Below are 27,372 nucleotides of genomic sequence, written 5' to 3'. Positions count from 1 at the left end.
CAACTATTGTTTTATACAAGGACTGACTGTAAAGCACAGGGAACTATATTCAATATCTTGTAATAATCTGTTGTTGTTGTTCAGTCACTAAGTCATGTCTGACTCTTTTGTGACCCTACGCTCCTTTGTCCATGGGATTTCCCAGGCAGGAATACTGGAGTGGGTTGCCATTTTCTTCTCCAGAGGATCTTCCCAACCTAGGGATCAAACCTATGTCTCCTGCTTGGTAGGCAGATTCTTTATCACTGAGCCACCAGGGAAGCCCAATAGCCTATAGTGGAGAAGTATATATAATGGAATCACTTTGCTGTATACCTGAAAAATGTAAATGAATTATACTTCAACTTTTTAATTAAAAAAAAAACTATCTCCTTAGGACACATATGAAAAACCCCTGAATGATTCCAACTAAATAAAGTCCAACTCTTCTTAGCCACAGAAGATGGGTTTTGCAATCTGATCCCCTTCACATCACCCATACCAGCCAACCTGCTTCTCAGTCCCACCTATGCCTTGACAGCTCCATCTCCTGACCTGGAGAATGTCTCTACCTATTGGAAACCTCCTCCCCCTCCAAGGCCCAGCTTAAATGGCATCTGCTAGCAGGCTTGTTGGCTTCCCCGTGGCTCAGTCGGTAAGGAATCTGCTTGCAATGCAGGAAACCCAGGTTCGATCCCTGGATTGGGAAGATATCTTGGAGAATGAAATGGCAACCCACTCCTGTATTCTTGCCTGGAGAATCCCATGGACAGAGGAGCCTGGCAGACTACAGTCCATGGGGTCTCAAGAGTCGGACATGACTTAACAACTAAAGCACCACCAGCAGGCTTCTCAGTCTCAGCACCACTGGTATTGGGGTCAAGTCTCTGTTGGCAGCCAGGATGTCTTGTAGGATGTCTAGGATCATTCCTGGCCCCGACCTACTACTGCCAGCAGCATTCCAACCCCCTTCCCAGGTTGTGACCACCTCAAATCCCTTTAGACATTGCCAAATGGCCCTTGGGGGGCAAAAATCACCTAGAAAAACTAAGCTCCCCACAGTTCTTACAGCCATTGTGACATTTATCACCCTGGGTTCACAGTGAACTGCATTTTGGTTTTTTTCTGTCCCCATCTGTGACTACAGGGTACCTAGAAGGTGGGGGTGGGGCAGGGACCAGATTTCTACTGAAATCATATTCAAATCCCCATCCTTACCACTTACTTCTGTGACTTTAGGTCAATTACTTGGCCTCTCCAAGCCTGCATTTCCTCATCTATAAAAAGGCAATGCTAGACCCCACCCCAGAAGACTGCATGCTGAGTGCCTGACATGCATGATGGCCAGACCACAGCAGGGGTGGACAGAGACTGGCACTTATTAATAAATGGGCTTCCCTGGTAGCTCAGGCAGTAAAGAATCTGCCTGCAATGCGAGAGACCCAGATTGAATCCCTGGGTCAAGATCCCCTGGAGAAGGGACTGGCTACCCACTCCAGCATTCTTGCCTGGAGAATCCCATGGACAGAGGCTCCAGTCCGTGGGGTCACAAAGAGTCAGACACAACTGAGCAACTAACACTTCACAGCATTAATAAATGCCTTGACGTGTTACGGATGCTACAAATCCGCCCAGGGTGTGGCAGGACCACCAGAAGCTCTCTGTTCCCTGATGTTCATGTGCGCAGGAAGGGTGGTCAGCAAAGGCTTCGGAGGAGAGTGACACCTGGTTTGGATCTTGGGAGATGACACCATGCGCCCCAGGTAGCAGGGCCTGGCTCACATGGAGGGTTTATGAAATATACAAATGAGACAGAGACCACATGTGACTTGGTGTGAGAAACAAGTCACCCAATCTGCTGACACAGCCAGCCTTCCTCACTATTAAAACCTCTCCCTGCAGACACCCGCCCTGACACGTGCACACCCACCTACCCCAGCATCTCCCACTCAGTGGTTTGAATGACCTTTAATAGGAATGCTGTTTCTGTCTGTCCCTCTCTCCAGAGGCATCCAGGACAGGATGACACAGTGTAGTGTGCAGATACACCACTCCCTGCTCTGCCCCACCCCCAGCAAAGGTCAAGCAGAGGATGGAGCTGCGACATCCATGCACTTCCTGTCTCCCAGGAGGTTTTCTGAGTCACCATCTCCAAGGGACAGCGTTCTGCTCCCATGATAGGAGCCAGGAGGATGGGGCTGCTGCAGTCCCACGGTCATGTGGGGACTTGAGTCTGACCCAGGTCTCAGTATCAACCCTGGAGCAGAAGGCCCCTGAGGCTGCAGCTCTGCTGGGGAGAAGCTCTGGGGTGTGACTTCTCACCCCTCGAGTCTCTCTGGGCAGCTGGGTCAGCCCCTGTTGTGCTCAAGCACTGCCCCCTGGAAGAAACAGAGGAAGTGGGACTGGGTTTTTCAGGAAGATGGGTGAGAAAAGACCAGTTGCTACAAAGCAGTGAAAGTGAACAGTTTTTCCCTGGAAGACATCCAGAGCACCAGGAAGGTCCCAGCCAAGGAGCTATGCTCTGCCTCTGTCTGGCCTGCGGCCCCGTCTCTCCGAAGGTGGCTCAAAAGCAGTGAGAGGTCAAGAGCCTGGAGGCTGGATCCCATTCCCTGGGCCCCGAGGTGCCGGAGGCTGCTGGGCAGTGGTTGTTGACCAAGAGGAAAAGGTCTGTGGTGGCCGCTCCCAGCCAGTTAGGGATCGACGAAGGAGACTGCGATATAGCGGGTGCCTTTGGTGGTGGGGAGCCCCTCGTGGTAGTGCGTGAGTCGCCCGGGGTGCATCAGGGTCCAGCCCTTCCGTGGGGCTCGGATGGAGCAGTTGTAGCGCAGGAACCGACAGCCCCCGCCCTGCGAGACAGGAAGTGTCAATTCCCCAACAGGAAGTGCCAGTTCCCCAACGGGACACCGGGCTCTCCCCCCACCCCCACCCCCATTCTCCCATCTGAGCTATCACAGCCAAGGGGCCCCTCAGTACAGCCTGCCTGGGGATGCCCTGTGGAGCGACAGCCATGAGCTGCCTAAGGAAGACACTCAGCAAAGAGCAAGGAATCAGAAGCACTGGCCTTGGAGGCAGGCAGCACTGGGCAGTGACCCTGTGACCAACCTGAACCTCAGTTTGCCCTTCTGGAAAATGGACATTAAACTGTACAGAGTTGTGAGAATTAAATGAGAAGATACAAGTAAGAGCTAGCTTAGGGCTGGGTTTCTCAACCTTAGCACTATGGACATGTTGGGTCAGATAATTATTTTTTAATTGTGGCAAATACACATAACATAAACTTTACCATCATAATCATTCTCAAGTATACAATGATAATAAGTACATTTACACTGCTGTACAGTTATCATCACATGGGCCAGATAATCTTTCTTATGGGGGAGCTGTCCTGGGTACCCCTGGCTTCTACCCAAGAGATGCCAATAGTACCCTCACAGTTGTGACAACTGAAAATGTCTTCAGTTATCGCCAGTGTCTGCTGAGAGGGGAACACTGTCCCCTATGAAAACCCCTGATATATTGTAAACTCTCAAAAAAATGATAGGTGTTTTATGGGTGTCCTTCACAATGCCTGCCCAGGGCTGAGTCCCTAGAAGCTTTTATAAATAGTAACTTGGGACTTCCCCTGCGGTCTAGCGGTTAAGGCTTTGCTGTCCAACGCAGAGGATGTGAGTTAGATTCCTGGTTAGGGAACTAAGTTCCCACATACCTCATGGCCAAAAAAAAAAAAAAAAACAAAACATAAAGCAAAAACAATATTGTAACAAATTCCACAAAGACTCTTAAAAGAAAATAGCAGCTTAAGGAGTAAATGGTGAATAAATGGCTGTCTCCCTAGCTGATCACACCTAGAGGCCCTTCCTTGGGGTCCTGAGGCCCCCAACTACTCCCTTCACACTCTCATGTCTTCCTGGTTTCCCCATCCTCCCCTCTGGTCACAAGCCTGTGCCCCACACCTACTCTAATCTTGTCCTGCCATTCCCAAAGCTGCCCTCTTATTTCAAGAGGGATGAAAACCCTAAACCTTTTATTACTAATAGCTATTATTTTCCTTGATTACTTATTATGGCTTCACATAAGCAATTACCTGGATGAGCTCATTTAATTCTCACAATTCTACAGAGGGGTCCTCTAGGTTTTCCCATCTAAGATATGAGGGAAATGCTAAGAAACGTACCTGGTTACATGTTACACATGGTGAGAGGGAGGTAGGACCCAAGCCCAGCCAGTCTGGCCCCCAGACATCCCGAATCCTTGCTCTGTTGTATCTAAAGCTTTCTCCCCCCAACCAAATTGTGCTCTGAGCCCACCTCTTCTAAGAAGCCGTCTCCACGCACCAGGCACCTTCTCTCTAGGGTTCTCTGGCACTGGAATACCCTGACTGGCCACTCTGTGAGCTGCTTACTCCCGTCAGCCCTGGCCCTGGCCCGGCCCTGGCCCAAGGTGCCCCCTGCTCACCTCATAATCCACTCCAACCCGGTTCAGGGCAATGTTGATGGTGAAGGTGGAGGCGTCGTGGTGTGGCACCAGCGAGGGCTGCTCATCGGGCTTGTAGCGGACGACAAAGGCCAGGTCGAATTGGGCCTGCGCCAGGGAAGCGGGACAAGAGAACTGGAGTTAGAGAGAGGCCCCCAAATGCTGGGAGAGGCAGGGGTGCACAGAAGGGACCCCTCATCCAATCGCTGCAAAGTCGACCAAGACAGCAGATCTGCTTATGCTGTATTCTCCAGTGTCTGGCACAGACAAGGTTCTCAATTAAAATATGGGGTGGAAGGGAAGGAAAAGTAAAGAAAGGGAGGACGTGGAGGGAGGAAGGAAGAGCAGGAGGAGATGAAGAGAAGAGAGGAAATGAACGTAACCCTCATGACTCTTTCTGGCTGGTGATTCCTTGGGGGCAAGGCCCTGGCACACTCTGAGCAGGTGTTTGGAGAAAACCAGGGTAAACAAGGAGGAGGTGACTGAGTGAAGGAGGGCAAAAGTCAAAAGAGGCAGCCAGACACACGAGGGAGGGAGCTAAAGGAATGCGCATGCCAGCCAGCTAACACGGGCTTATAGGAGCCTCTGGAGCAGGATTTAAGTACACAGAGAAGGATGCAAAGAAGTGAGTCCTGGCTGGAGGCACAGTGGCCTCCCCTTACCAACTAGATGACTCCCGAGGCCCCACCCACAGCATCCGCCTCCCGGGACCCCGCCTCCCGAGGCCCCACCTTCCGGGGGCCTAGCCTCACCCCTGAAGGGAGGAGACGCCACTCCTGGAGACTAAATATTCAGTAAACTCTCCCCCAAGCCTGGAACGCCTTCCTCCCCTCCCCCAACCACTCCACCCCACACCCTCATCCCGGTTGCACCCCAGGCGCGCCCACCCTGGTGTAGTAGCCTGGGTAGAGTTTCTCCGTCATGGGGGCGATGTACTCCACCAGGAACTTGTGCCACTCCCGCTCAAAGTTGATCTGGTTCATGTGGATGTCGATGGTTGGCACGTTTTCGTAGCCACCCTGGATGCGGTTGTCCTAGACGTGACCAAGGAGAATTTGGTAAGCAGAATTCTAAGATCCAACCCCCTAACACACACCATGAAATTCCAGCTCCCTGGTGTAGTGCGTGTTTCAGTCATGTCTGACTCTGTGTGACCCCATGGACTGTAGCCTGCCAGGCTCCTCTGTCCTTGGGATTTTCCAGGCAAGAATACTGAAGTGGGCTGCATGCCCTCCTCCAAGGGATCTTCCCAACCCAGGGATAGAACCCTTGATGTCTCCTGTGTCTTCAGCATGGCAGGTGGATTCTTTACCCCTGAGTCACCCAGGAAGCCCCCCTGGTGTACATGGTCTGCCTAAATTCCCTCCCTTTGACCTGTGAACCTGATGGGGTAAGGTTAGGTTACAGTACAAAACTGAAGGGATTCAGGAGATGTAATTAATGTAATGTCTACTGCCTTTGGGTTCATCCAGAGGAAGATCATCTCAGGTGGGCCTTCAAGAAGGGTCTGGAAGACAGAGATTTTGTGTCCTGCTGGCCCAGATACAGCAAGCTGCCTGAAATGATGCAGCTGCAAGGATGTGAGTTCTGTCACATGAGCCTGGAAAAGGACCCCAAGCTTCAGATGGGAGCCCAGTCCCGGCTGACACCAGGACTGCAGCCTTGTGAGACGCTGAGCCGGACTCCCAACCCACAGAGACTGGGAGATAACAAATGGGTATTGTTTTAAGCTGATAAGCTTTGTGGTGATTTGTTACACAGCACAGAAAACCAACGCAGAGGCCACAGGTTAGCTGGGGTACTAGAGCCCCAGTGCTGGCTGGGTCACTGGAGCACAAGAGTTCACCAGACCCCACATGTGGGCTATTTGAGTTACTGGGTTCTAGAGATGAGCTCTGGCACCAAGTATGTCAGTTGGGCAGAACCATGAACCATGCTTAGTCCTGCTGCTAGCCCAGATGTTAGCTGGTCCCAGCGGCATATAGGCCCAGGGGTTCATGTGCCTTTAAAAATGGTTCCTGAACTTTCTAAGAGGCTTGCAGGTATGAATTCCTCGTTCAGGGAAGGCATAGCCTGTCACATGCACCATGCCCCTTGCTTCTTAACACTGGTGTCTGGTGATCTTAACACTGCTGTCGCTTCCAAATCCTTCTGCATCCCACATTATCTCATTCCTCCCCATCTCCATGCCCAATCTGGGGAAGGAAGATAAATCATTCTAATGACACACCAGGAACTGGAAACCTAGCAATTCAAGACAAAGGCAGCTCTAAGTCACCCAGCAGCAATGGCAACTTGAAGACCGACATTCCATCCCATTTCTCACTCCCTCTACTCCTAAGTGTCTGCAGGCACCCCTGCTAATGCCCCCATCTCCAGGAGTCCCAGAGAGGTTGGCTAGCTTGTCAAGAAAAGAGCCCCGAGGGCAGGCATGGGGAAGGGGCAGCATCCCACCATCGCAGTCCAGGCATCTGGACCCCCACCTTGTTATCTCCCAGGGACCACTGGCCGTAGTGCTCCATCTCTTCCACCAGCTCATCACAGGCCGTCTCCGTGAAGATGGGGAACCAGTAGACGTCCGGGCAAGGCTGAGGAGGGCGGGGATTCAGTCACAGGGTCCAGAGAAGCATCACTTCGTCCTCCCGCTGCCCCCACGGCCCTCTGCAGACCCCACTGCAGGCAAGGCCCCTCATGTGGCCTATGTCAGTCCCAAACCCCAGTCTGTGAGCCCTCCGTGTCTCCACAAGTGTCCCCAGGGAACAGGAGCTCAGCAGGCTGCTGAAGGGAGGAGGAACCAGAGCTCAGAGCTGGCCCTTCTCAGCCAAGGTCACAGAGCTGCCTAAGCCTGGAAAGGAACATGCAGATCCAGGGAGCAGAGGCCCACAGAGTCCAGGAGAAGCAGAGAAGGAAGCATCTGTTTCTCATTCTAGGCCCACAGTCCACAGCTGAGACCACAATTGGGGACATTTTCTTCTTTCCTGCTCTGGCCAGGGAAGATGCCTCAGGCCCCTCCACCCCCGAAGACTCCAGCTACAAAGTGCCAGCAAGATGCAGGGGCACCCCACTGCGCGTTCCCTTGCCCCACGCAACACCAGAGCACAGGAAGGGGACTCCTGCTCCTCCCCCAGGTCAGCTGGTCTTGTTGCTCTGCCGTCTGTCCCCTGCAGCCGCTGCAGGGTGTAAATCCAGCAGCTTTGTTCACAGAGTGCGCTGGGGCCTTACCATCTCCACCATCTTCCCCGCCAAGGCCTTGGTGTAGTTCTCGTGGATGTATTTCTCCTTCCAGTCCTGTGGGGAGAGGGGGAGCTGGGTCCTCGGGCCAGCCTGAGCCAGCTGGGACTCACCTGCATGGGCTGTTCCAAGAGGGGGTTCTGCCCCCCAGGCATGGTGGGGTGTGGGAGCAGTGGGGATGGGAGTGGGGGAGCCTGTATGCGCCAAGCCCGCTGGGTCACGTGAGCTGTTTGGGCGCACAAGTATGTCCATGGAGTCCATGTTTGCATGTGAGTGTGCGTGTATAGGTCCCCCTGCAGGTATGTGCCTGTGCCCACATCAGCCACAGGCTTCAACATCTAGTGATGCTGTCAGGACTTCCTCCTCCTCTGATCAGCACAGCAGCCTCAGAGGTGAGGCAGGCTGGGATAGCATGCCCATTTTAGAGCTGAGATAACTGAGGCCCCATAGATTCTGGACAAAAGATAACGGAAGGACTAAACAACCTCCACTGCCACTTCTCAAGAGCCAAGAGCAAAATCAGGGTACTGAGCATGCCCCCTGCACTCAACACCAGAGGGCAAAACACCTAAGCTACTGCTCCGCCCAGACCCCTGGACACAACCCAACTCTCACCCTATACAGGGAACACGCTCACCCCTCCTCAGGGAGAGAGTGAGCAAGGGAGCCTGATGTTAGTTCTCACTCCCCACTGCTGCAGAAGGGGCCCCAGTAAAGCCTTGCCTGGAAAAAAAAGATAACCAAGGCCCCAAAGGCGGACAGGCTTAGCTGTCACAGCTGATGGACCACAAACCTCAGCCTCTAACTCCAGGTCCCTCCTCCACCAGATGGCGCTGCCTCGAGAGACACTCTCCTCTCCACACTGGAATCCTGCCTGACAAGCCCTCTGGGGTGGAGGGAGCCAGAGGGGACCACGGGGTCCCAGCCCAGCCAAGGTCAGGCTCTGGGAGGGAGGTGCCTCAGGTCACAGGATCACAGAGGTCCCTTTTGTTCCCAAGCCTGCCCACCCACCCGGGGCCTCACCTCGGGGTTGCTGAACACCTCCCAGAGGTCGTTGTGGAGGTGGGTGGTCTGGTAGCTGTCCAGGGAGAGCAGGTGGCCAAAGGAGTGCCGGTTGGTCAGGAACATGAACACATCCTGGGGAGAAGAGGCCGGATGGAAGACAGCCTCCCTTCTCCTGCACACCCCACCCCTGGGGTGGGCAAAACTGAAGCCTCCTCTACCCACCATATTTAAATTCACAACCCAGTGTGGGTCACTCCATTTCCCAAGTGCCCAAGGGCTGAGGCAATCAAGGAAGACTTCCTGGAGGACTGAACAGGAGTGAAAGAATGAGCGTGCAAAAGAAAAGGATGGAGTTCTGATCCTGGAGTGAGTTGTGGGCACAAGGAAAACATCATCCCGCTGTCACATTTAAAAAAAAAAATAACCACAAAATAGTATCGAGTGGGGCACAGGGAAACAGTAAGGGCATCTCTTGGGCATATTACTTGGAGAAAAGGTGGAAAGTTCAGTTTTCTCTGGGCTCTGTCAAAATGTACATAAAAGAGATTGTGTAGGGCTTCCCTGGTGGCTCAGTGGTAAAGAATCCACCTGCCAATGCAGGAGACGTGGGTTCAATCCCTGGTCCGGGACAATCCCACAGGCCATGGAGCCACGAAGCCTGTGCGCCACAACTATTGAGCCTGTGCTCCAGAGCCCGGGAGCCACGAGAAGAGAGGCCATTGCAATGAGAAGACCAGGCACTGCAACCAGAGAGCGGCCCCTGCTCACTGCATCTAGAGGAAAGCCCGCACAGCAATGAAGACCCAGCACAGCCACAAATAAATAAACACACGTTTTAAAAAAGAGAAAGATAGTGGGATAACTGGGTCTACTAAAATGATCCTACAGACCCCGAGGGGCAGCCCTCATGCCTGGGGCCCCAAGTGCCCCCACCAGGGCCTGGCAGCCTGTAAGCAGTCCTGCTGGGATCTCAGAAGCCACAGGGCCCATGGGAACAAGGTAACTTGTCTTCCCCACCAATGGGGCCTCTTCTGACTGCCCAGCCCAGCTAACCTGCTGCCGGATGTTGGCACAGAAGGCCATGTCGGGGTCCAGCTTGCTGTGGTGGAACAGGTCTGTCTCCTGCAACTCAGCCCGCAGGGCGCTTCCCTTGATCAGGTAGATGTTTGAGATGTAGGGTACATTCCAGACACCCCTAAGGGAGAGAAGGGAAGATGGAGGGGGTCACAGGCAATGGTGTGGAGTCATAGGCTGGGGGTCAGGAGTCAGACGAGGGGGAAGTCACAGGCTGGGAGGGCAGGATGGTGCTGATTTGATTCCCCTACTCTGGGCACATGGTCCCAGGATAATTGTCAGGAAGTCTTTCTGTGTGTCTGACTGCAGTCTTCCTTGCTTCAGTTCAGCAGGAATTTGAGCACAACAAGGACAGGAATACTGGGGGAGGCGAGGCCAGGCGGAAGACAGAGGAGGGTGTCCCCCAATCCTGCAGGTACTCACACACGCCGCCCCTGCACGATGTCCACGTAGTCCTCGGAGCGGGCGTAGTAGCCATCTGCACTCAGTGCCCCCCAGAAGTTCGACCACAGCCTCCCATGGCGGGTCATCAATGGGGTGATAACGTTCCTGGGGAAGGGAGCATCTCAGAGGGAGTCCCTCTGCCCGAGGGGACGTTGGGGCAGGTCAAGGTGTGGGGAAGGGGAGGGAGAACGCCTTCAACCCGCAAGGACCTCCCTGGAGTAGGGCCTGGGGTGGGGTCTGGCCCATCTGATGCCAGCGCCCCCCGCCCCTCATAGAACAGCCAGGAAAGGCACAGAGGAGGAGGGGTGGGGGTAGGGGGTGGGACAGCTTGGAGCTTGGAGCCAGGAGGTGGAGAACATCCTAGACTAAATCAAGGTAGCCAGGACTTCCCTGGAAGTACAGTGGATAAGAAATCCACCTGCCAATGCAGGAGACACAGGTTCGATCCCTGGTCCAGGAAGGTCCCATATGCCGCAGAGCGACTAAGCCTGAGCACCACAACTACTGAGCCCGTGCTCTAGAGCCCATGAGTCACAACTACTGAGGCTGCGGGGTGCAACTACCGAAGCCCATGCGCCTAGAGCCTGTGCTTTGCAACAAGAGAAGCCACTGCAATGAGAAGCCTGTGCACTGCAGAAAGAGTAGCCCTCACTCAGCGCAACTAGAGAAGGCCCATGTGCACCAATGAAGACCAGAACAGTTAAAAATAAATAAATAAATTATGTGTGTGTGTGTGCGTGTAAAGACAAGATAGCCAGGCTGGGAAAAGCCCAGGGTCACAGGTGAGGCCAATGTGGAGGAGGAGACAGGCAGGGGAGGGGCCACCACCCCAAGCCCAGACTCGGGTCCAGGGCCATTGTGAGCCCTGGCTCTGAGGGCCTGCCTGCCAGCCAGCCGCGGCCAGCCCACAGCCTCACTTGTTCTGCTCGATCAGCAGCCGCAGGGTTTTGGGCTCAGTCAGGGCCACGTCGGCATCCACGCTGAAGTAGTAAGTGCAGCCGCGGTCCTGCCGGCACAAGTCCCTGTGGGGAGGGAACACAGGGTCATCGGGGTCAGGGTGCTGGTGCCAGCCTCCCCACCACCCAGGACCCCTGCACCTGCAGTCCCCAACGCTGCCCACATCTGTCATCACCAGGTACCAGCCAAGGGTCCTTAGGGAGCTCAGGTCACCCCTGCTGCAGGCTGGCACCAGCTGCCTCGAGGTCCCTCCCGACTCTGAGACCCAACCCCTGGACTACAAAGCTGTCAAGACAAGGCCCAGAGCCTAGCGTCTGGCAGCCAGTGCCCTGAAAACCTGGGCAGTGGGGAGAGCAGGCCCACAGACAGATCCCTACACTGCTCAGTGCTATGGGTAAACCGGCTCTGCCTTTCCAGAGGACAGTCTGGCAACCTACACCAAACGCTTTAAAAATCTCACACTAAGTAAAATCAGTCAGACAGAGAAAGACAAATATCATATGATATCACTTGCATGTGGAATCTAAAAAAATAACACAAACCAACATATTTACAAGACAGAAATAGACTCACAGACATAGAAAATAAACATACAGTTACTAAAGTGGAAAAGGGGGAAGGAGAAGAGATAAATTAGGAGTATGGGATTAACAGATATACACTAATATACAAAAAATAAACAACAAGGATTTACTGTCCAGCACAGTAAATAATGGCACCATAGCACCGAGCAGTGTAGGAACCTGCTGTGGGCCTGCTCTCCCCAGTGCCAAGGCTTTCAGGGCACTGGGTGCCAGATGCCAGAAAGATAATGATACTCAATACCTTGTAATAACCTTTAATAGAAAAGAATCCGAGGTTGTACACCTGAAACTAGCACAATATTGTAAATCAATAATAGTTAAAATTTTCTTAAAAATCTATGTTCTTTCTGTTTACTGGTGCCAGGCTCAGCAAACTATGGAGCACAGTGCAAATCTAGCCCACTGCCTGGGGTTTTGACCCTTTTCTCTTTTTTTTGACTGTGCTATGCGCCATGCGGGATCTTAGTTCCCTGACCAGGGATTGAACTCATGCCCCTCTGCAGTGGAAGTGTGGAGTCTTAACCACTGGACCACTAACAGAATCCCCAAACACTTTTTTCAAATTTACTTTATTGACGTATAGTTGATTCACAATGCTAATTTCTGCTATACAGCCAAGTGATTCAGTTGTATATATATATATATATACACACGTACATTTTTTTCATATTCTTTTTTATCATGGTTTATCACAGGATATTGAATATAGTTCCCTGTGCTACACAGTTTTTCCATTCTCTCTATATAACAGTTTGCATCTGCTAATCCCAAACTCCCAGTCCATCCCTCTCCCACCCCGTGGCAATCACAAATCTGTAAGAACAGCTTCACATTTCTAAATGGGTGGGGAAAACAAAAATCAAAAGAAGTCATGTGAAAATCATATGAACTTCAAATTTCAGTGCTGATAAAGAAAATGTTACTGGAGCTCAGCCACGCTCATTCATGCTCTAATAGCCGGGCTGAGTGGTCACAGTAGAGCCCTCAAAGCCAACTTACATAGATTTACTAGCTGGTCCTTTATAAGGAGTTTGCCAGTCTTGGATCTGCACTTTCTAACTCTTTTATAGTCAACACAAATTAAACTTGTTTATTTCCATGATAAAGGAAAAAAATCAGAGGCTGTTTCTCCAATTGTCAGCATTTATCTCCTCTGGCCTCCAGTCCTTCCTCTGTCTCTCCTTTGCTTCTCCTTTGCTCAGCCCTCCCCAGGAGCATTGAGGTTGACTCAACGGTTTCCCCATTTGAGAGATGAGAACACCAAGGTCAAGGGAGAGGCAGGACTTGCTGGAGACCACATAGCCTTCTGAACCTCTGTCTCCCCGCCCGGGGCTCCTGATTACACAGCCCCTCCGCCACGACCCTCAACTCACGCGCCCATGTTCCTGGCGTCTGCGTTGGCCACCCGCACCTCGGGGCCCACCAGTTTCACAGACTGGTACTCGTCGCCGTGCTCTGCCAGGAACTGCTCCACCTGAGCCTTGTGGTGCTGCTCCTGGGGGCAAAGGGATGGAGGCTGAGGATGAGGCTCCACCCCCTGGGACCACAGCGTCTTCTGCTGCCCCAGGCTGCTCCCTCTTATTGCTGGCACATCCCCAGCCACTTGCTGGAACTCGCTCCCTGGAACTCTGCCATCCTCAGACCTTCTGCCTGGAGTGCCCTTCCTGGCCAGCCTCTGACCGTGCGTGCATGCTAAGTCACTCCAGTCGTGTCTGACTCTTTGTGACCCCTGGACTATAGGCCACCAAGCTCCTCCACGCATGGGATTCTCCAAGCAAGAATACGGGAGTGGGCTGCCATTTCCTCGATACTCTCGAACCAGAGATCGAACCTACATTTCTTATGTCTCCTGCATTGGCAGGTGGGTTCTTTACCACCAGTGCCACCTGGGAAGCCAGCCTCTGACCATCCTCCCCTGACTAGACCAGGTCTACAGGCCTCTTAAAAGCCTCTGTCACCAGAACAGCGCCCCTCACCCCACAGGCCCCACATCAGTCACTGATGACCAGTTCTGCTGGTCCCAGGTATGGCCCAGAGTTTGCTATAAAACGCTCCAGGTAATGTTCAAACGGCACTTGGAAAAAGTTTATACCTGGAGCCCCTTGCATGGGGAAAAAGGAAGAGCAGGGTGTTTAAAAACAAACCCAGGGTTCGGAGCGAAGCCTGGATCTGCTCCAGTGAGCTGCATGGCCTTGGACAAGTCACTTCACCTGTCTCAGCTTCAGTTCCCTCCCTTGTAAAATGGGAGGGCAATCCTGTCTCCCCATGGGGTCACTGCAAGGAGTTGACAAGTCAGACAAGAGCACACAGTAGGTCCTCAAAGACCATCTGGGACAATTCTCTTTTTCTACACAAAGTCACAATTTATGCGCATGAGGTTTGATGACTCCAGGGAAGCTGGGAGCCTCCCAAGGAAGGGGTCTACAACCTCCTCCTGTTTTCAGGAAGGACAGTTGAATGTCTGTGAGACAGACAAGCTGAGCTGAGTTGGGGCCCACAGGTCCCTGGAGGTGGGGTGCAGACAGTCAGGGCCGCGAGGTCTCGGAAGAGGGTGACTATAGACAGGGCAGCTAAGACTCTATGGAAGACAAAGAGCTTTGACAGCAGGCAAGACTTAAGAGCATGTTTGGCTTCTCTCAGCAAAAGCTGAGATGTGACTTTATCCTGCTGGAATGGAGAGGCTGGCGAGGCAGGGAGCTCAGAATACTTATTCCAGGCCTGGATTCACAAAGTAGCAGGCCTTCAGGTGCCCCTTGACTCCTCAGAATGTATTATACTCAAGGAATGAAAACCAATTTAACTATCACCAGATCAAATCAGGAAAGACTGGGACTCCCCTGGCAGTCCAGTGGTTAAGACTCAGCACTTCCACTGCATGGGACACAGGTTTGATCCCTGGTCGGGGAACTAAGATCCCACATGTCCTGCAGCTTAGCCAAAAAAAAAAAAAGCAGGGAGGAATGAAAGACTGACTGGAGCAGGAAGGGAAATAATGATAACGACGTCAGCTAAGAGCACCTACTATGTGCTTCCTATTCATCAGGCGCTTGTCTTCATGCTTCAGAGGTCAACTTGTTTAATCCCATGTGGCCAGCACTAATAGTATGCCTATTGAATAGACCTAATAGATGAGAAAACTGAAGCCCAGAGAGGTTGAATAAGATGCCCAAGGTCACACAGCTAATATAAGCAGCGATATTGACTGCCAGTCTGACTCCAGAGTCAACCCAGTGATTGGGAATACAGGCCTCTGCCCACTTCCACCTGGCCCAGATAACCCTGGTTCGGTCACTTCCTCAGAGGCCTCAGGGCATCTTGCAAGGGTGGACCCTCGACCCAAACCACATGGTGAGCCCACCGAGAGCCTGCTACTCACGTGGTTGTGAATGAAAAGCCTCAACCGTTTTCGGGGGTAGTGGAGGCGCAGGAGCCGCTGGAAGAACAGGGACAGGAACGGGGTGGGCTGTTCGATGAACACGCCAACCAGAACATTAGGCAGAGCTTCATCCTGCAGGGAGAGAGGGCGGCACAAGAGTCCAGCCATGTCCAGCCATGGAGCGGCTGCTGAGCCCTGAGGATGGCCAGAGGGACTAGAAGTCAGAGGCTTTGCAGGACTTAGCAGGAAAGGGGCCTGGGCAGGAGCTCCGAGCAGAGTGTACAGGGGGCAGGGGACGGGACCAGCAGGGATGCAGCTGGAGGCTGTCTCTACAGGGGACCGGTGCAGTGTGAGTCCAGACTCTAGCCAGGACAGGTTGACGGCACACGGTCAGAGAGCTTGGTTGGCATGAGGTCTGAGATGGACCATGAACGAGGAGTAAGGTGCATGGGATGGGTAGAGGGCTACAAGGGCGCCTGAAGGACCAGGCAGAAGAAACCAGAACTTAGGCTTCCCAGGAAGCCAGAGCCATGTGCAATCTGAGAAGGCTTTCAGGAGGAGGTGCCTGGGTGAGGACGAGGAGGAAGGTGACCGCTTTAGGGCCCACCAGAGATGACAGAGTCTCTTCCAGAACCCCTCCCCTTCTCCCACTCCAAGGACAGAGCCCCAGGGCCCAGCAGCCTCACCCCGATGCCCTTGAGGCTGCGCAGGCCCTCGTCACACACGGCGCACCCCGTCTCGAAGGTCCAGAAGCGCGGGATGTAGTTGCCCAAGTAGTTCAGCTGCAGCTGTCGGGAGATGAGGGATATGAGTGAAACCAGGCCAGCCCCACTCCTGCCCCAGCCACCACCAAGGAGTGGGGGCCTGCACCCCAGCCCTATGCCCTCCCAAAGAGGGCAGGAATGTGGCTTTGTTGGGGGCAGGTCTTGGAGAGTATATCCGCCCTTGGAGATGACCAAAGCTGGTCTGAGCAGGGCAGAGGGAGGACACAGACTCTGGTGCTGCTTCATCTGTGACCACCTGTGTGTGCTAAGTTGCTTCAGTCGTGTCTGACTCTGTAACCCCATGGACTGTAGCCTGCCAGACTCCTCTGTCCATGGGATTCTCCAGGCAACAATACTAGAGTGGGTTGCCATGCCCTCCTTCCAGAGGATCATCCCAACCTAGGGACTGAACCTGCCGCGTCTCTTGCGTCTTCTGCATTGGCAGACAGGTTCTTTACCACTAGTGCCACCTGGAAAGCCCTGTGGACCTCCTGGGAGCTTGTAAAATGCAGATTCCTGGGCGCCCCCCCTGCAGACATTTCAAAACTGCAGCTCTTGGGTGGGTGGAACTAGTGGTAAAGAACCCACCTGCCAATGCAGGAGACATAAGAGACGTGGGTTCAATCCCTGGGGGTTGGGAAGATCCCCTGGAGGAGGGCATTGCAACCCACTCTGGTATTCTTTCCTGGAAAATCCCGTGGCCAGGGGAGCCTGGCAGGCTACAGCCCGTGGGGCCACAATGAGTGGGCCACAACTGAGTGACTAAGCACACACGCAGTTGGGTGGCGTCAGGAAACCTGCATTTAAACACACTCCCCTTCCCCTCCCATCCACCTGATTCTGAAGGAGTGGTTGGGGACCACACTCCTAGAAACCAGTTGTGATCCAGGGGCCTGTCCCTCAAGGGCCAGGGGAGGCTGGCCTGCACCCCGCCCCTCCTGCAGCTCTGGGAGAACAGGGAACATTCTGTCCTGTTCAGGGCTGGCGAGGCCTCACGCCTTGGTGCAAACATGCAATGTTTGTTGAATGTAGGAACAAGTCTGCTCTGGGGTGGCAGAGTGCAGATGACTCAAGGCAGCCCCGCCTGGGCCTGGATGGGGACAGTGCCTCCTCTGTGGTCCAGCACAGATGGACAGGGCATCACTGCCCATGCCGGTACGGAGAGGCAGCACCATCCTGAACTCAGATGTGAGGACAGAGGCAGTGAGCATGTCCCAGACAGGTGGCCCCAAACCCAAGGGGAAGCTTTGGGGTCACAGTGAGAGCACAACCCCAGATTCTGGATCTCTCCCCCCACGACTCTCCCCTGGGGCTGGGGCCCCTCCCTACCTTGGTGGGCCCGTTGCCATGAATCAGGACTGGGAGGGTGTCGTAGGCCAGGTTCCTCGCTCTCACTTGGCCCATTTCAAACTTGAGCACGACCTCATCTGTGGGTCAGAAAACAGAGACCTGTCCAGCATCAGGCCCAGAGGCCAAGTTCTGGGCTCCAACCCAGACAGTCTGCACATAAGACAGCAGGTAGGACTGCTCTGTCTGACAGTTATAAAATGCAGACGGGCCTTTTCCCAGAGGCCTGAGAAGATGCCCGGCATGGAGGCCTTTTGTGGTGAGTGATCATGTGAGGGGAGCCCCTCTGTGCAAGCCCCTGACCCACCCAAGAAGCGGTCTGGACCCAGCTTCTTAACCGAGGCTCATGAACTCCCAGAACCCACAGACCAAAGGGTGTGATGTCTCTGCACCTCGCTGGGATGGGACCCAGAGCTCTCCTCAGATTCTCAAAGGGGTCCATTTACCCCATTAAATCACCAATCAACGATCTGGTCCAACTTCTCTTTTCTAAGGGTGGGAAAACAGACGCCCGAGGGTATGTGTATGTGTCTTGCCTGAGGTCATCCAGCAAAATAGTGGCAAAGCAACGTCATCACCAGCCACTGACTTGGGACCAGGCCAAGAGCATTTGTGGTTTCAAGGGTCAAGCGGCCTCTCTGCTTCCCATGTCATCCATCAACTCCCTGCCCCCAGCTCAGGAAGTCTTCACTTGGGAGGTGGGAGAGCAGGGGAAGGAGGTGAAGTAGGCTCACCTCCAAGGACCAGGGATGCAGGGCAGGGATGGGGTACCCACTGAGTGCATCACCCAGCTCCTCCCAGTCTGAACCCTGGTGTCCCGCAGGCTCTCTGGACTGACTTCCTGGCCCTCCTTTCTTCATCCCCAAAGAGACAGAGCTCTGCCCCCAGAGAACATCCAGGTGGTCTCTGGGGACCTGGGGATGAGATAGGCAAAATCCCAGCACAACAGCTGAGAGGAACCTCCTTGGCTGGAATCCTCATCTCCTTAGCACTCCTCTCAGGATCCCCCTCCCTGTCGGGGCTGCTCACCCAGGGCTCCATCCAAATTCTGGAAGATTCGGCAACGGTGGTCCAGGGTGATATTGATCTGCTCCTGTAGGAAAGAGGGCATTGGACTGCACCAGGAACAAGTCCTGGCAGTGGACAGGGCTCCAGCACCCAGTGTGGGGAGCCAGCCCTCCCACTTCTGCCACTTCCTCTCCCTCCATCCACTTTGCCCTGTCACATCAGGGCAGCTGGGAGCCCTGGGAAGGCCAGTCAGTGGCCAAGCCCCTGGGATTTACTGCTCTAGCACCTTTATTCACGAGAACTAGGGACTCTCTGAACTGGAAGGAATCTAAGGGGACAGCTGGTTCAACAACAGCCGTTGTGCTAACAGATGCTTGTTTAGCACTCAACTGTGCGCCAGTCACTATTCTAAGTATTACATGCACACTCATTTAATCCACAGAACATCCTTGGGAGAAAGTATCATCATCGTTGCATTTCACAGATTTAAAAACAAGGCACAGAGAGGTTGGATAACTTGCTCAAGGTCACGCAGCTAGTAACTGGCATTGGAAACGGGCAGCCTGGCCCTGAGGTCCATGTTCACTACATAACGCTACCGCTTGCAGATGCGACTATGTCTCAAGGAGCCCTAGGTCAGGCCAAGTGACACTCTAGGCTCAGCCTTCATCCCACAGAGAGCAGCTCTACCGTTTTAGACCACAGGCTTCTACTAGCAACGTCACTGGAGGCAGAGGGGAAGGAGAAGGAAGGACTGAGGCAACAAAGATCAAGTTCATAGTTTCCACTGCACAAGTCCAACTGCTTCACTTCATTATTTCATGGATAATAAAAATCGAGGCCCAGAGAGGGAAAGTGACTTACCCTTTGTCCCGCAGCACAGCATAAATAGGGGTTGAGGGGGTGTGTAGGGCAGAATCCAGGAATACTGACCCTCACCCCAAGAGTTCCCTAACTTTCCTGCCTGCCCAGAGGACACTGGCTGGCTTTGGGGCTACACCTGCTCGGGTCTACCACCTCCACTCCCCTCAAGGATCCCTGCCTTGAGACAGGCTCAGAGGCCTGGCCTGTGGGGCCCAGGTCCAGTCAAGACCTCATCAGTCCCTTAGAACTCCTCCAAGTTGGGTGGGCCAGGGGCAGCTCAGGCTGTCAGTTCCTTTCATGACCATCCTCACCACCTGCCATGAGGCTGTAAATTCCTCCTCTCCCCGGTTTGAAGGTTCAGGAGGGCAGAAACCCCAACTGTCTTGTTCATTACCTACGCCTGACAGTGTCTCACACACAACTCAGTAAACATCTGCTGGGGCTTCCCTGGTAGCTCAGTGGTTAAGAATCTGCCTACCAGTGCAGGAGACACAGGTTCGATCCCTGATCCAGGAAGACTCCACAGGCCATGGAGCAACTAAGCAGGTTCACCACAACTATCGAGCCTGTGCTCTAGAGCCCGGGAGCTGCAACCACTGAGCCCACTTGCTGCAACTACTGAAGCCTGAGTGCCCTGGAAGCCATACTCTGCAACAAGAGAAGCCACTGCGATGAGAAGCCTGAGCACCATAACTGGAGAGTAGCCCCCATTCTCTGCAACTAGAGAAAAGCTGGTCCAGCAACAAAGACTCAGGACAGCCAAAAATAAAAAAGGTAAATACTATAAATAAAATGTTTTTTAAAATACCTGCTGAATAAATGAGTGAATCGAAGAATAGGTAAGTGGGGTGTCAATGCCCAGCCCAGGGGGTCAGGTCTGGGGGGGCAGGGGCTGCTCCCAGTGCAGCCCAGTCTGGGGGATCCAGTGTCAAGATCTCACAGCCCGACCCACTGCTGCTTACCCTCTTCTCTGGGTCCAAGAAGATCTTGGTGTAAAAGAGCTGGTCGCTGTCGCTGTCCTGGCCTTCCCACTCTGCCACCAGTTTGCTGAGGTTGGGGGCATAACCGATGAAGCCTGGGGGTGGGGGACATATAGACAGACACTCAATTTCTGGCCTCTGAGTCAGGGGCCTCCTCCCAGCCTTCCCTCTCACCCACCTTTCACTTCTTTATTCATAAGCCCTGCCTCCTCTCAGAAGCCCTCCTGGATTGAGGGGAGGTGCTGTCTATAGGCTGGAAACAGCCTATCTGTTAATGCCACTTGGTGACAAGTTCCCACTGAGCCCAGAGAGAAAAATCACTGTTGTCCATTAAGCTGCACCAGTTCAGGTCCTGGGCAGCACACAGGTGGGGAATGAATGAGTTAGACTGAAGCCCAGGAGTAAAGGGCTGGTGGGGCATAGGTTTGGAGCCCCTTTTCGACAGTTATCCAGGAAACTTGACCCAGAGAAGGGCAGAGGCTGAGCTGAGGTCACACAGTGCAGGAGGGGATAGAGGGAAAAGCCCACATAGCTCCTTAGCTACTGTGAAGCCTGGTGGGAGGGGAAGAGAAAAAGAAGGTGGGCAGCCAGGAAAGGGCCCCGCCCAGGAGGACACCTCCACCCCTGGGCCAGGGCCAGGCCATCTGGGCTGCGCTATCTCAGCCAATAGGGAAGCAAGGTTGCTGGAGAGGATCCTCCCTTGGTGGCTAGACAGGGGAATCCAGAATAAAATGGGTTTTATTCTCCGTGCAAGGGGAAGTCACTGAGCAATATGTGTGGACTCGCATTTGTGCTGGATGGAGAATGGATTGGAAGGGGAGAGGCTAGAGGCTGGCAGAGCAGTCAGGAGACTACTGCCCATGCCAGCAGCCCAGAGAGGCGGTGGCCAGGGGTGTGGACGTGAGAGGGCAGACTCCAGAGATCTCTCAGGGTGGGAGTGGTGTGACCTGCTGAAGGTAAGGTGGGGGAGGGAGGGAGGAATTGGGGGTGACTCCTGTTTTGTCCTGTGCAGATCAGGGGAGCTATTGAATGAGATAAGCAAGACTGCAGTGGAGCTGATTTAAAGGTTAAAAACTCAGGAGTTCTTCTGAGGACACTGCATTCAGCAGCTTGCGATAGCCTTGTGGGATTTCGAGCCTGGGGGTCCTCCCCAAGGCAGGGGATGGACCTCTCTGGAGCCTGCCCTGTCCACCACACACTGTGCACCCGGGGTCCTCACCTCCAGAGCCCAGGAACCTCTTGCCGTCGGACACCACCGGGTACTTGGCCTCCAGCCTGCGGTCTGGGTAGATGAGCTCCTCGGCCGAGAAGACCACCTGGCTCCTGGCCTGCCGGAACTTCTTCAGGAGCTCTCGGGGCCCCGAGGCAAACACCACATCATAGCTGTGGCCAGAGCCGGGAAAAGATGGAGCAGGGCGGGGAGGAGATGGGGTTGGTAGGGGAGCAGGGGCTCAGGAGGGCACAGGCAGGAGGAGCCCAGGATTCCCTGGTGGCTCAGATGGTAAAGAATCTGCCTGCAGTGCAGGAGTCCCAGGTTCGATCCCTGGGTCAGGAAGATCCCCTTGAAAAGGGAATGGCTACCCACTCCAGTATCTTTGCCTGGAGAATCCCATGCACAGAGGAGCCTGGTGGGCTACAGGCCACGGGGTTGCAGAGTCAGACACGACTGAGCGACTAACACTTTCCTCCTCCCATGCCTGCCCTACACCACATCTAGTAAATAGATCAGCTCTGTTACCTTTGACCCTGCCCATCAAGTTTCCACCCCCTCCCTGGGCAGAGACATGGTCCCCATAATCTGTGACCATTTCACACTCAAAGCATAGCTCAGCGGGCTTCCCTGATGGCTCAGTGGTAAAGAATCCACCTACCAATGCAGGAGACACAGGTTCGGGCCTGGTCCGGGAAGATTCCACATGCGACAGAGCAACTAAGTCCACGTGCCACAACTATTGAGCCTGTGCTCTAGAGCCCAGGAGCCAAAACTACCAAGCCCAAAGAGAAAACTGAGCCCCATACACCACAACTACTGAAGCCCGAGAGCCCTAGAGCCTGTGCTCAGCAACAAGAGAAGCCACCGTAATGAGAAGCCCTGTGAAATGCAACCAGGGAGTAGCCCCTGCTCATCACAACTAGAGAAAAGCCTGCAAACAGCAATGAAGACCCAGTGCAACCAAAAACAAATATATAAAGTTATATATATTATATATACATTAAAAGAAGCATAGCTCACCATACCTGGGCAAGTCCCCCCACCCATCTTTTCACCAAGAGTGGAAATGGGTCTTTTCTGGGGTGCATAGATCCCTTAGAACTGTAGGCAACCCTAGCTAGAGTAATCCCCACCTCATCCCTGATGTCCCGGCAGGGCCTCATTCTAGAATATTCTTCTACCTCTCAGATGCCTACCTGTCTGTGAAGAGAATGACCAGGTTCTCCTTGTCGGCGTGCTTCTCCAGGGCTTTCTTCAGCAGCCGGACCTTCAGCCCTCCGCCTGCCGACATCGCCTCCCCAGGCCAGTCCTCCCCCAGCCCCAGCGCCTGCAGAGACAGGCCCCTTAACATGGGCTTTTGCTAAAGAGAAACCTGGCCAGCTCAATTTCCAGCCCCACCTGGGCATCTGACAGACCAAGCATCTTGACTTCTATCTGTCCAGCACCTCCCCTTGGCTGTCTCTGCCCCCACCCAGGGAGCCCCTTACCTGGATCTTGTAGTTGAAGAACTGAGCTGAGCGCTTAAAGCGTCGGAACCCCTCGGTCTCCTTCGTGGCCACAGTGAGGACCAAAAGGTTGTCTAGGGACAGAGAAGGGAATGGAGGATGAAGAGAGGTGACGTCAGGAGTGGGTAACTGTGCCCAAAGGGATGTGTCAAATCTCACGGGATGTATCTTCACGTCAACCCATCACAGACAAGGGCCCAGGGAGGAAGGGGCACGCCTAAGATCACTCATCAGGTTAATGTCAGAGGTGGGACATGACCTGGGTCTCCGTCCATCTGGCGACTGACCATGGCAGGAAGCGCCCAGGGCAGAGGCGTCTGCACCTTGCATTGTGGGACTGGGTCTCTGGATTTGGGGGCAGAAGAAAGGATTCGCTCTGAGTGTTGAACACCAGGAGGACCTCTCTGGCCACTGTCAGACATCAGCCTGGGAATAACCTCCACTCTCCCAGCCTGCACTCAGGGCAGACATTGCTAATTGATCTCAACACATTTTTGTGTTGAGCCTCACTTGGCCTTGGATTCTCCCAACACCGTGAGAAACAAGAAGAGTTGGCCTGCAGTAGAAATTCACTTAAAATCCTGACCTTTGGCCAAGAGTGGCTATGCTACCTTTTTAAAAAAAAAAAAAAAAAAACTTTTTAAAATTTTGTATTGGAGTATAACCAATTATCCTGGAATAGGAAATGGCACCCCATTCCAGTATTCTTGCTTGGAAAATTCCATGGGCAGAGGAGCCTGGCAAGCTACAGGCCATGGGGCCGCAAAGAGTCAGGCATGACTGAGCGCATAATTGATTAACAAGGTTGTGATAGTTTCAGGTGGACAGCAAAGGGACTCAGCCGTACATATCCATTCTCCCCCAGACTCCTCTCCCCCAGGCTGCCACACAACACTGAACAGAGTTCCCTGTGCTATACAGTAGGTCCTTGTTTGTTATCCATTTTAAATAGAGCAGTGGGTATATGTCCATCCCAAACTCCCTATCCCTTCCTCCCATCCTTACCCCCAGCAACTATAAGTTCGTTCTCTAAGTCTACGAGTCTCTTTCTGAAGTAAGTCAGACAGAGAAGGAAAAAATATTCTATGGCATTCCTTATATGTGGAATCTAAAAAGTGATATAAATGAACTTACTTATGCTACCTTTTTAACAAGGAACCACTCTGGACTCTGCAGGGTGGCTTTATCTCTACAACAGAACCTGCTGGAAACTCTCCCACATGCTGTCTCTGGGAGCCCTGGACAAACCATTCCCAGACCATACTTTGAGACTGCATTCTCTGGCAAGTAAAGGCTCTGGGAGTTCCCTGGTGTACTAGTGGTTAGGAGTCTGGGCTTTCACTGCTGAGGCTCAGGTTGAATCTCTGGTTGGGAAAAAAAAAAAAAAAAACAACTCTGTAGCTGCCTTGGCTAGGCTCCTGGCTCTTTTCCTTACCAACTGCGTGACCCTGGGCAAGTCCTTAGCCTTCTGAGCTGCAGTTTCCCCCTTGTAAAACAGGGGTAATAACCGTACCTGCTTCCCAGGGCTGCTAGACTAATTAAATGAGATCAGGCTCTGGTGGTTCAGACAGTAAAGAATCCACCTGCAATACAGGAGACCTGGGTTCAATCCCTGGGTTGCACAGATCCCCTGGAGAAGGGAATGGCTACCCACTCCAGTATTCTTGACTGGAGAATTCTTCATGGACGGAGGAGCCTGGCGGGCCACAGTCCATGGGGACCCAAAGAGTCAGACATGACTGAGAGACCAACGCTTTCACGTTTTTCACTTTCTGTGCTCAGTCATGAGCACTTTATTCACTTTCACACGCTCAGTCATGTCTGACTCTTTGTGACCCCATGGACTGTAGCCTAGACCCCTTTATCCATAGGGATTCCCCAGGCAAGAATACTGGAGTGGGTTACCATGCCCTCCTCCAGGGAATCTTTCCAATCCAGGGATCAAACCCAGGTCTCCTGCATTGCAGGCGGATTCTTTACCGTCTGAGCTACCAGGGAAGCCCATTTCACTTCCAGGCCTGGAATATCCTTGTTGGAATGCTGGCATACACTAAGAGCTACTCTTGGTGCTGATCACTGAGAGGCAAACGCCTTACTCTGGCATTCAGGGCCCCTGCCCACTGGCCTTTGACGTCCTCATTCCCTCCACCAAGCAGGCCCTGCTCCTCACCTTGCTGGGCACCTCCCTCCTGCCAGGGCTTTCTCTTCTCTAACCTTCCTCCCAATCTCAGGGCCAGTGACACTTCTTCCCTTCCTCCACCTCTATGAAGCCTTCTTGGATTTCTCTTGACCTCTCTCCTGCCCTCAGAGGCAGGACTCCATCATCTGCAGCACTCATCATTGATTCACTGGGTGAGTCTTGTTTCCCTGGGGTCCAGGACCTAGCACTTTTATGGCCACTCCAAGTGGCCAGGCCAGCACAGGTAGGTCAAGCCCTCCCACCCTGACCTCCCCAAGAAGTCAGGAGGAGCCTTGGCTAAAAGAACAAAGGGCAAAGCTGGCTGAGCCCCCTGCTCTGGGACCAGGCAGCTGGTCCCAGAGCAGGGGGTTGGCTCCAGGCAGCCAGGCCAAGATTGGCAAGAATCCACTGAGGGTGGGTCCGGAGACCTGGGGCAGAAAAGGGTGGATTCACTAGGCAGGTGTGGAGAGGGGAGGCCTCACCATCTGACCCTGGGGTCCAGAGAAAAGGGGTGTGGCTCACACTCAGGGGAAGGATTCCCCTCAACTCCTGTCTGGATGGTTAATTCTGCCCCCAGGCAAGCAGAGCCAAAGCCTCAGCTCTGAGGCCTTCTGGTCGACAGCAGGGACTGCTGGGGACAGGAAGAGTGTCACATTTCATGGATGGAAAAAGCCAGTGTGTGCATCTATGTGAGATTCTGGATTCTCTACTGGCAAGGGCTCCTGAAGTCAGGCGGCAGGAGGCGGGGCGGGGGGAAGACTCAGACACAGTAACCTGCCCAAGGCAGCATGATGATGTGGACGCAGACATCGGGCTCTAAAGGCCCCTATCTTAACTCTGCATGCCCTGCTCAGGCCTGGATTGTGGTCAGGCATCCGTCTCCATCTAAAGAGACGGTCCAGCCAGGCCCTCCCCATATGCCCCCTTCCACCTGCCCAGCCTGTCTCTGCTCAGTTTTCCTTGCCAGGGTCTTGCAAGGGGACCTTACAAATCCTATATTCCTTGGGCAACACAATGTCCACTCTCCTGGCCATGATCGCCCAATACAGGGGGTCCCAAACCTGCCTGCATATTAGCATCACAAAGGAGGTTGTGAAATCCACACTCCTGGGTCCCAGGACCAGCAATCTGAGATGGAGCCAGGAGGCTGGATTGGATTCATCCTCCACTTCCCTGGTGATTTCTGATGTCAGCCACGTTTAGAAACCTCTGGTTCCACCCATCCCCTGGTCTTCTGACTCTAGGCTCCAATGCAGGGCCTGGGAGGCTGATGTTCAGTCGCTCAGTTGTGTCCGACTCTCTGTGACCCCATGGACTGCAGTAGGCCAGGATTCTCTCTCCTTTACCATTTCCCAGAGTTTGCTCAAACTCTTGTCCATTGAATCAGTGATGCCTTCCAACCATCTCATCCTCTGTCGTCCCCTTCTCCTCTTGCCTTCAATCTTTCCCAGCATCAAGGTCTTTTCTAATGAGTCGGCTCTTCACATCAGGTAGCCAAGTATAGGAGTTTTAGCCTCAGCATCAGTCCTTCCAATGAATATTCAGGGTTGATTTCTTGTAGGATGGACTGAATAGGACCACCCAACCCCTGGTCCTCTGACTCTAGGCTCCCGTGCAGGGGCTTGGGAGGCGGTTCACAGCAAGAGAACTCAAGGCAGGCTCCTGCCCTAAGGGACCCTGGCACCAGCTCTCAACATCCCCATGAAACTGCCTTGATGAATCCAACCGGCACCCTATTCTTTTGTCCTGCCTGCAAAACTTGCTCCTTCCCCAGACCACCTCCAGGAAGCCCTCCTCAATCTCATCCCCTTATCCATCAGTCCTCAGCTCAGGCAGTCTCAGTGTGCCCAGCAGGTGCAGTACCAGTACAAACCTGCTCGCCCTCCCTTTGTCATGCTGAGCCCAACGAGTCTATTTCCTTGGTGCCCCTCCCCCTCTCCAAGGCTGGGACTGAGTGTGACTTGGACCTGATGTGCAGAGTGTGGCCTTCAGAGCCCTGTGGGGAGTGATTAGTAGGCACTAGCACCAGCTGAGCCTTGACTCAATGCCATGCACTGCCTGAGGCGTGTCACATCTGTTATCGAACTTAACCATCAACATCTTAAGCGGGGACTTTTCTGGTGGTCCAGTGGTTAAGAATCCTCCTGCCAATGCTGGGGACACAGGTCTGATCCTGGTCTGGGAAGATCTCACATGCTGCAAGGCAACTAAGCTCGTACACCAGAACTACTGAGCCTGCACTCCAGGGCCTGTGCTCCACGACGAGAGAAGCCACCGCAAGGAGAAGCCCACTCGCCGCAACTAGAGAAAAGCCTACAGGCAGCCATGAAGATCCAGCACAGCCAATTAAATAATTTTTTAAAAAACCATCCTATGTGATAGGTGATAT

General features: G+C 53.5%; 1 protein-coding gene across 1 annotated transcript in view; it reads right to left on the bottom strand.

Annotated features, from left to right (window-relative positions):
• Nucleotides 1–1,932: 1,932 nt before the first annotated feature.
• PLOD1 (procollagen-lysine,2-oxoglutarate 5-dioxygenase 1) overlaps nt 1,933–27,372 on the bottom strand; it is a 29,581-nt gene continuing 4,141 nt past the window's right edge. The window contains exons 2-19 of the mRNA XM_006076764.4: nt 22,787–22,878; nt 22,496–22,626; nt 21,306–21,469; nt 20,069–20,181; nt 18,264–18,327; nt 17,217–17,314; nt 15,810–15,911; nt 15,124–15,255; nt 13,121–13,242; nt 11,124–11,228; nt 10,186–10,311; nt 9,742–9,883; nt 8,707–8,820; nt 7,675–7,740; nt 6,936–7,040; nt 5,340–5,486; nt 4,435–4,560; nt 1,933–2,825 (exon numbers count right to left, since the gene is read on the bottom strand). Coding sequence (XP_006076826.1) covers nt 2,670–2,825; nt 4,435–4,560; nt 5,340–5,486; nt 6,936–7,040; nt 7,675–7,740; nt 8,707–8,820; nt 9,742–9,883; nt 10,186–10,311; nt 11,124–11,228; nt 13,121–13,242; nt 15,124–15,255; nt 15,810–15,911; nt 17,217–17,314; nt 18,264–18,327; nt 20,069–20,181; nt 21,306–21,469; nt 22,496–22,626; nt 22,787–22,878 — 2,105 coding nt within the window. The 3' untranslated portion in view covers nt 1,933–2,669. The remainder of the gene's footprint in view (nt 2,826–4,434; nt 4,561–5,339; nt 5,487–6,935; nt 7,041–7,674; nt 7,741–8,706; nt 8,821–9,741; nt 9,884–10,185; nt 10,312–11,123; nt 11,229–13,120; nt 13,243–15,123; nt 15,256–15,809; nt 15,912–17,216; nt 17,315–18,263; nt 18,328–20,068; nt 20,182–21,305; nt 21,470–22,495; nt 22,627–22,786; nt 22,879–27,372) is intronic.

This window comes from Bubalus bubalis, chromosome 5 (assembly GCF_019923935.1).
Source record: "Bubalus bubalis isolate 160015118507 breed Murrah chromosome 5, NDDB_SH_1, whole genome shotgun sequence".
Lineage (NCBI taxonomy): Eukaryota > Metazoa > Chordata > Mammalia > Artiodactyla > Bovidae > Bubalus > Bubalus bubalis.
This window is presented reverse-complemented; position numbering and strand designations above follow the sequence as displayed.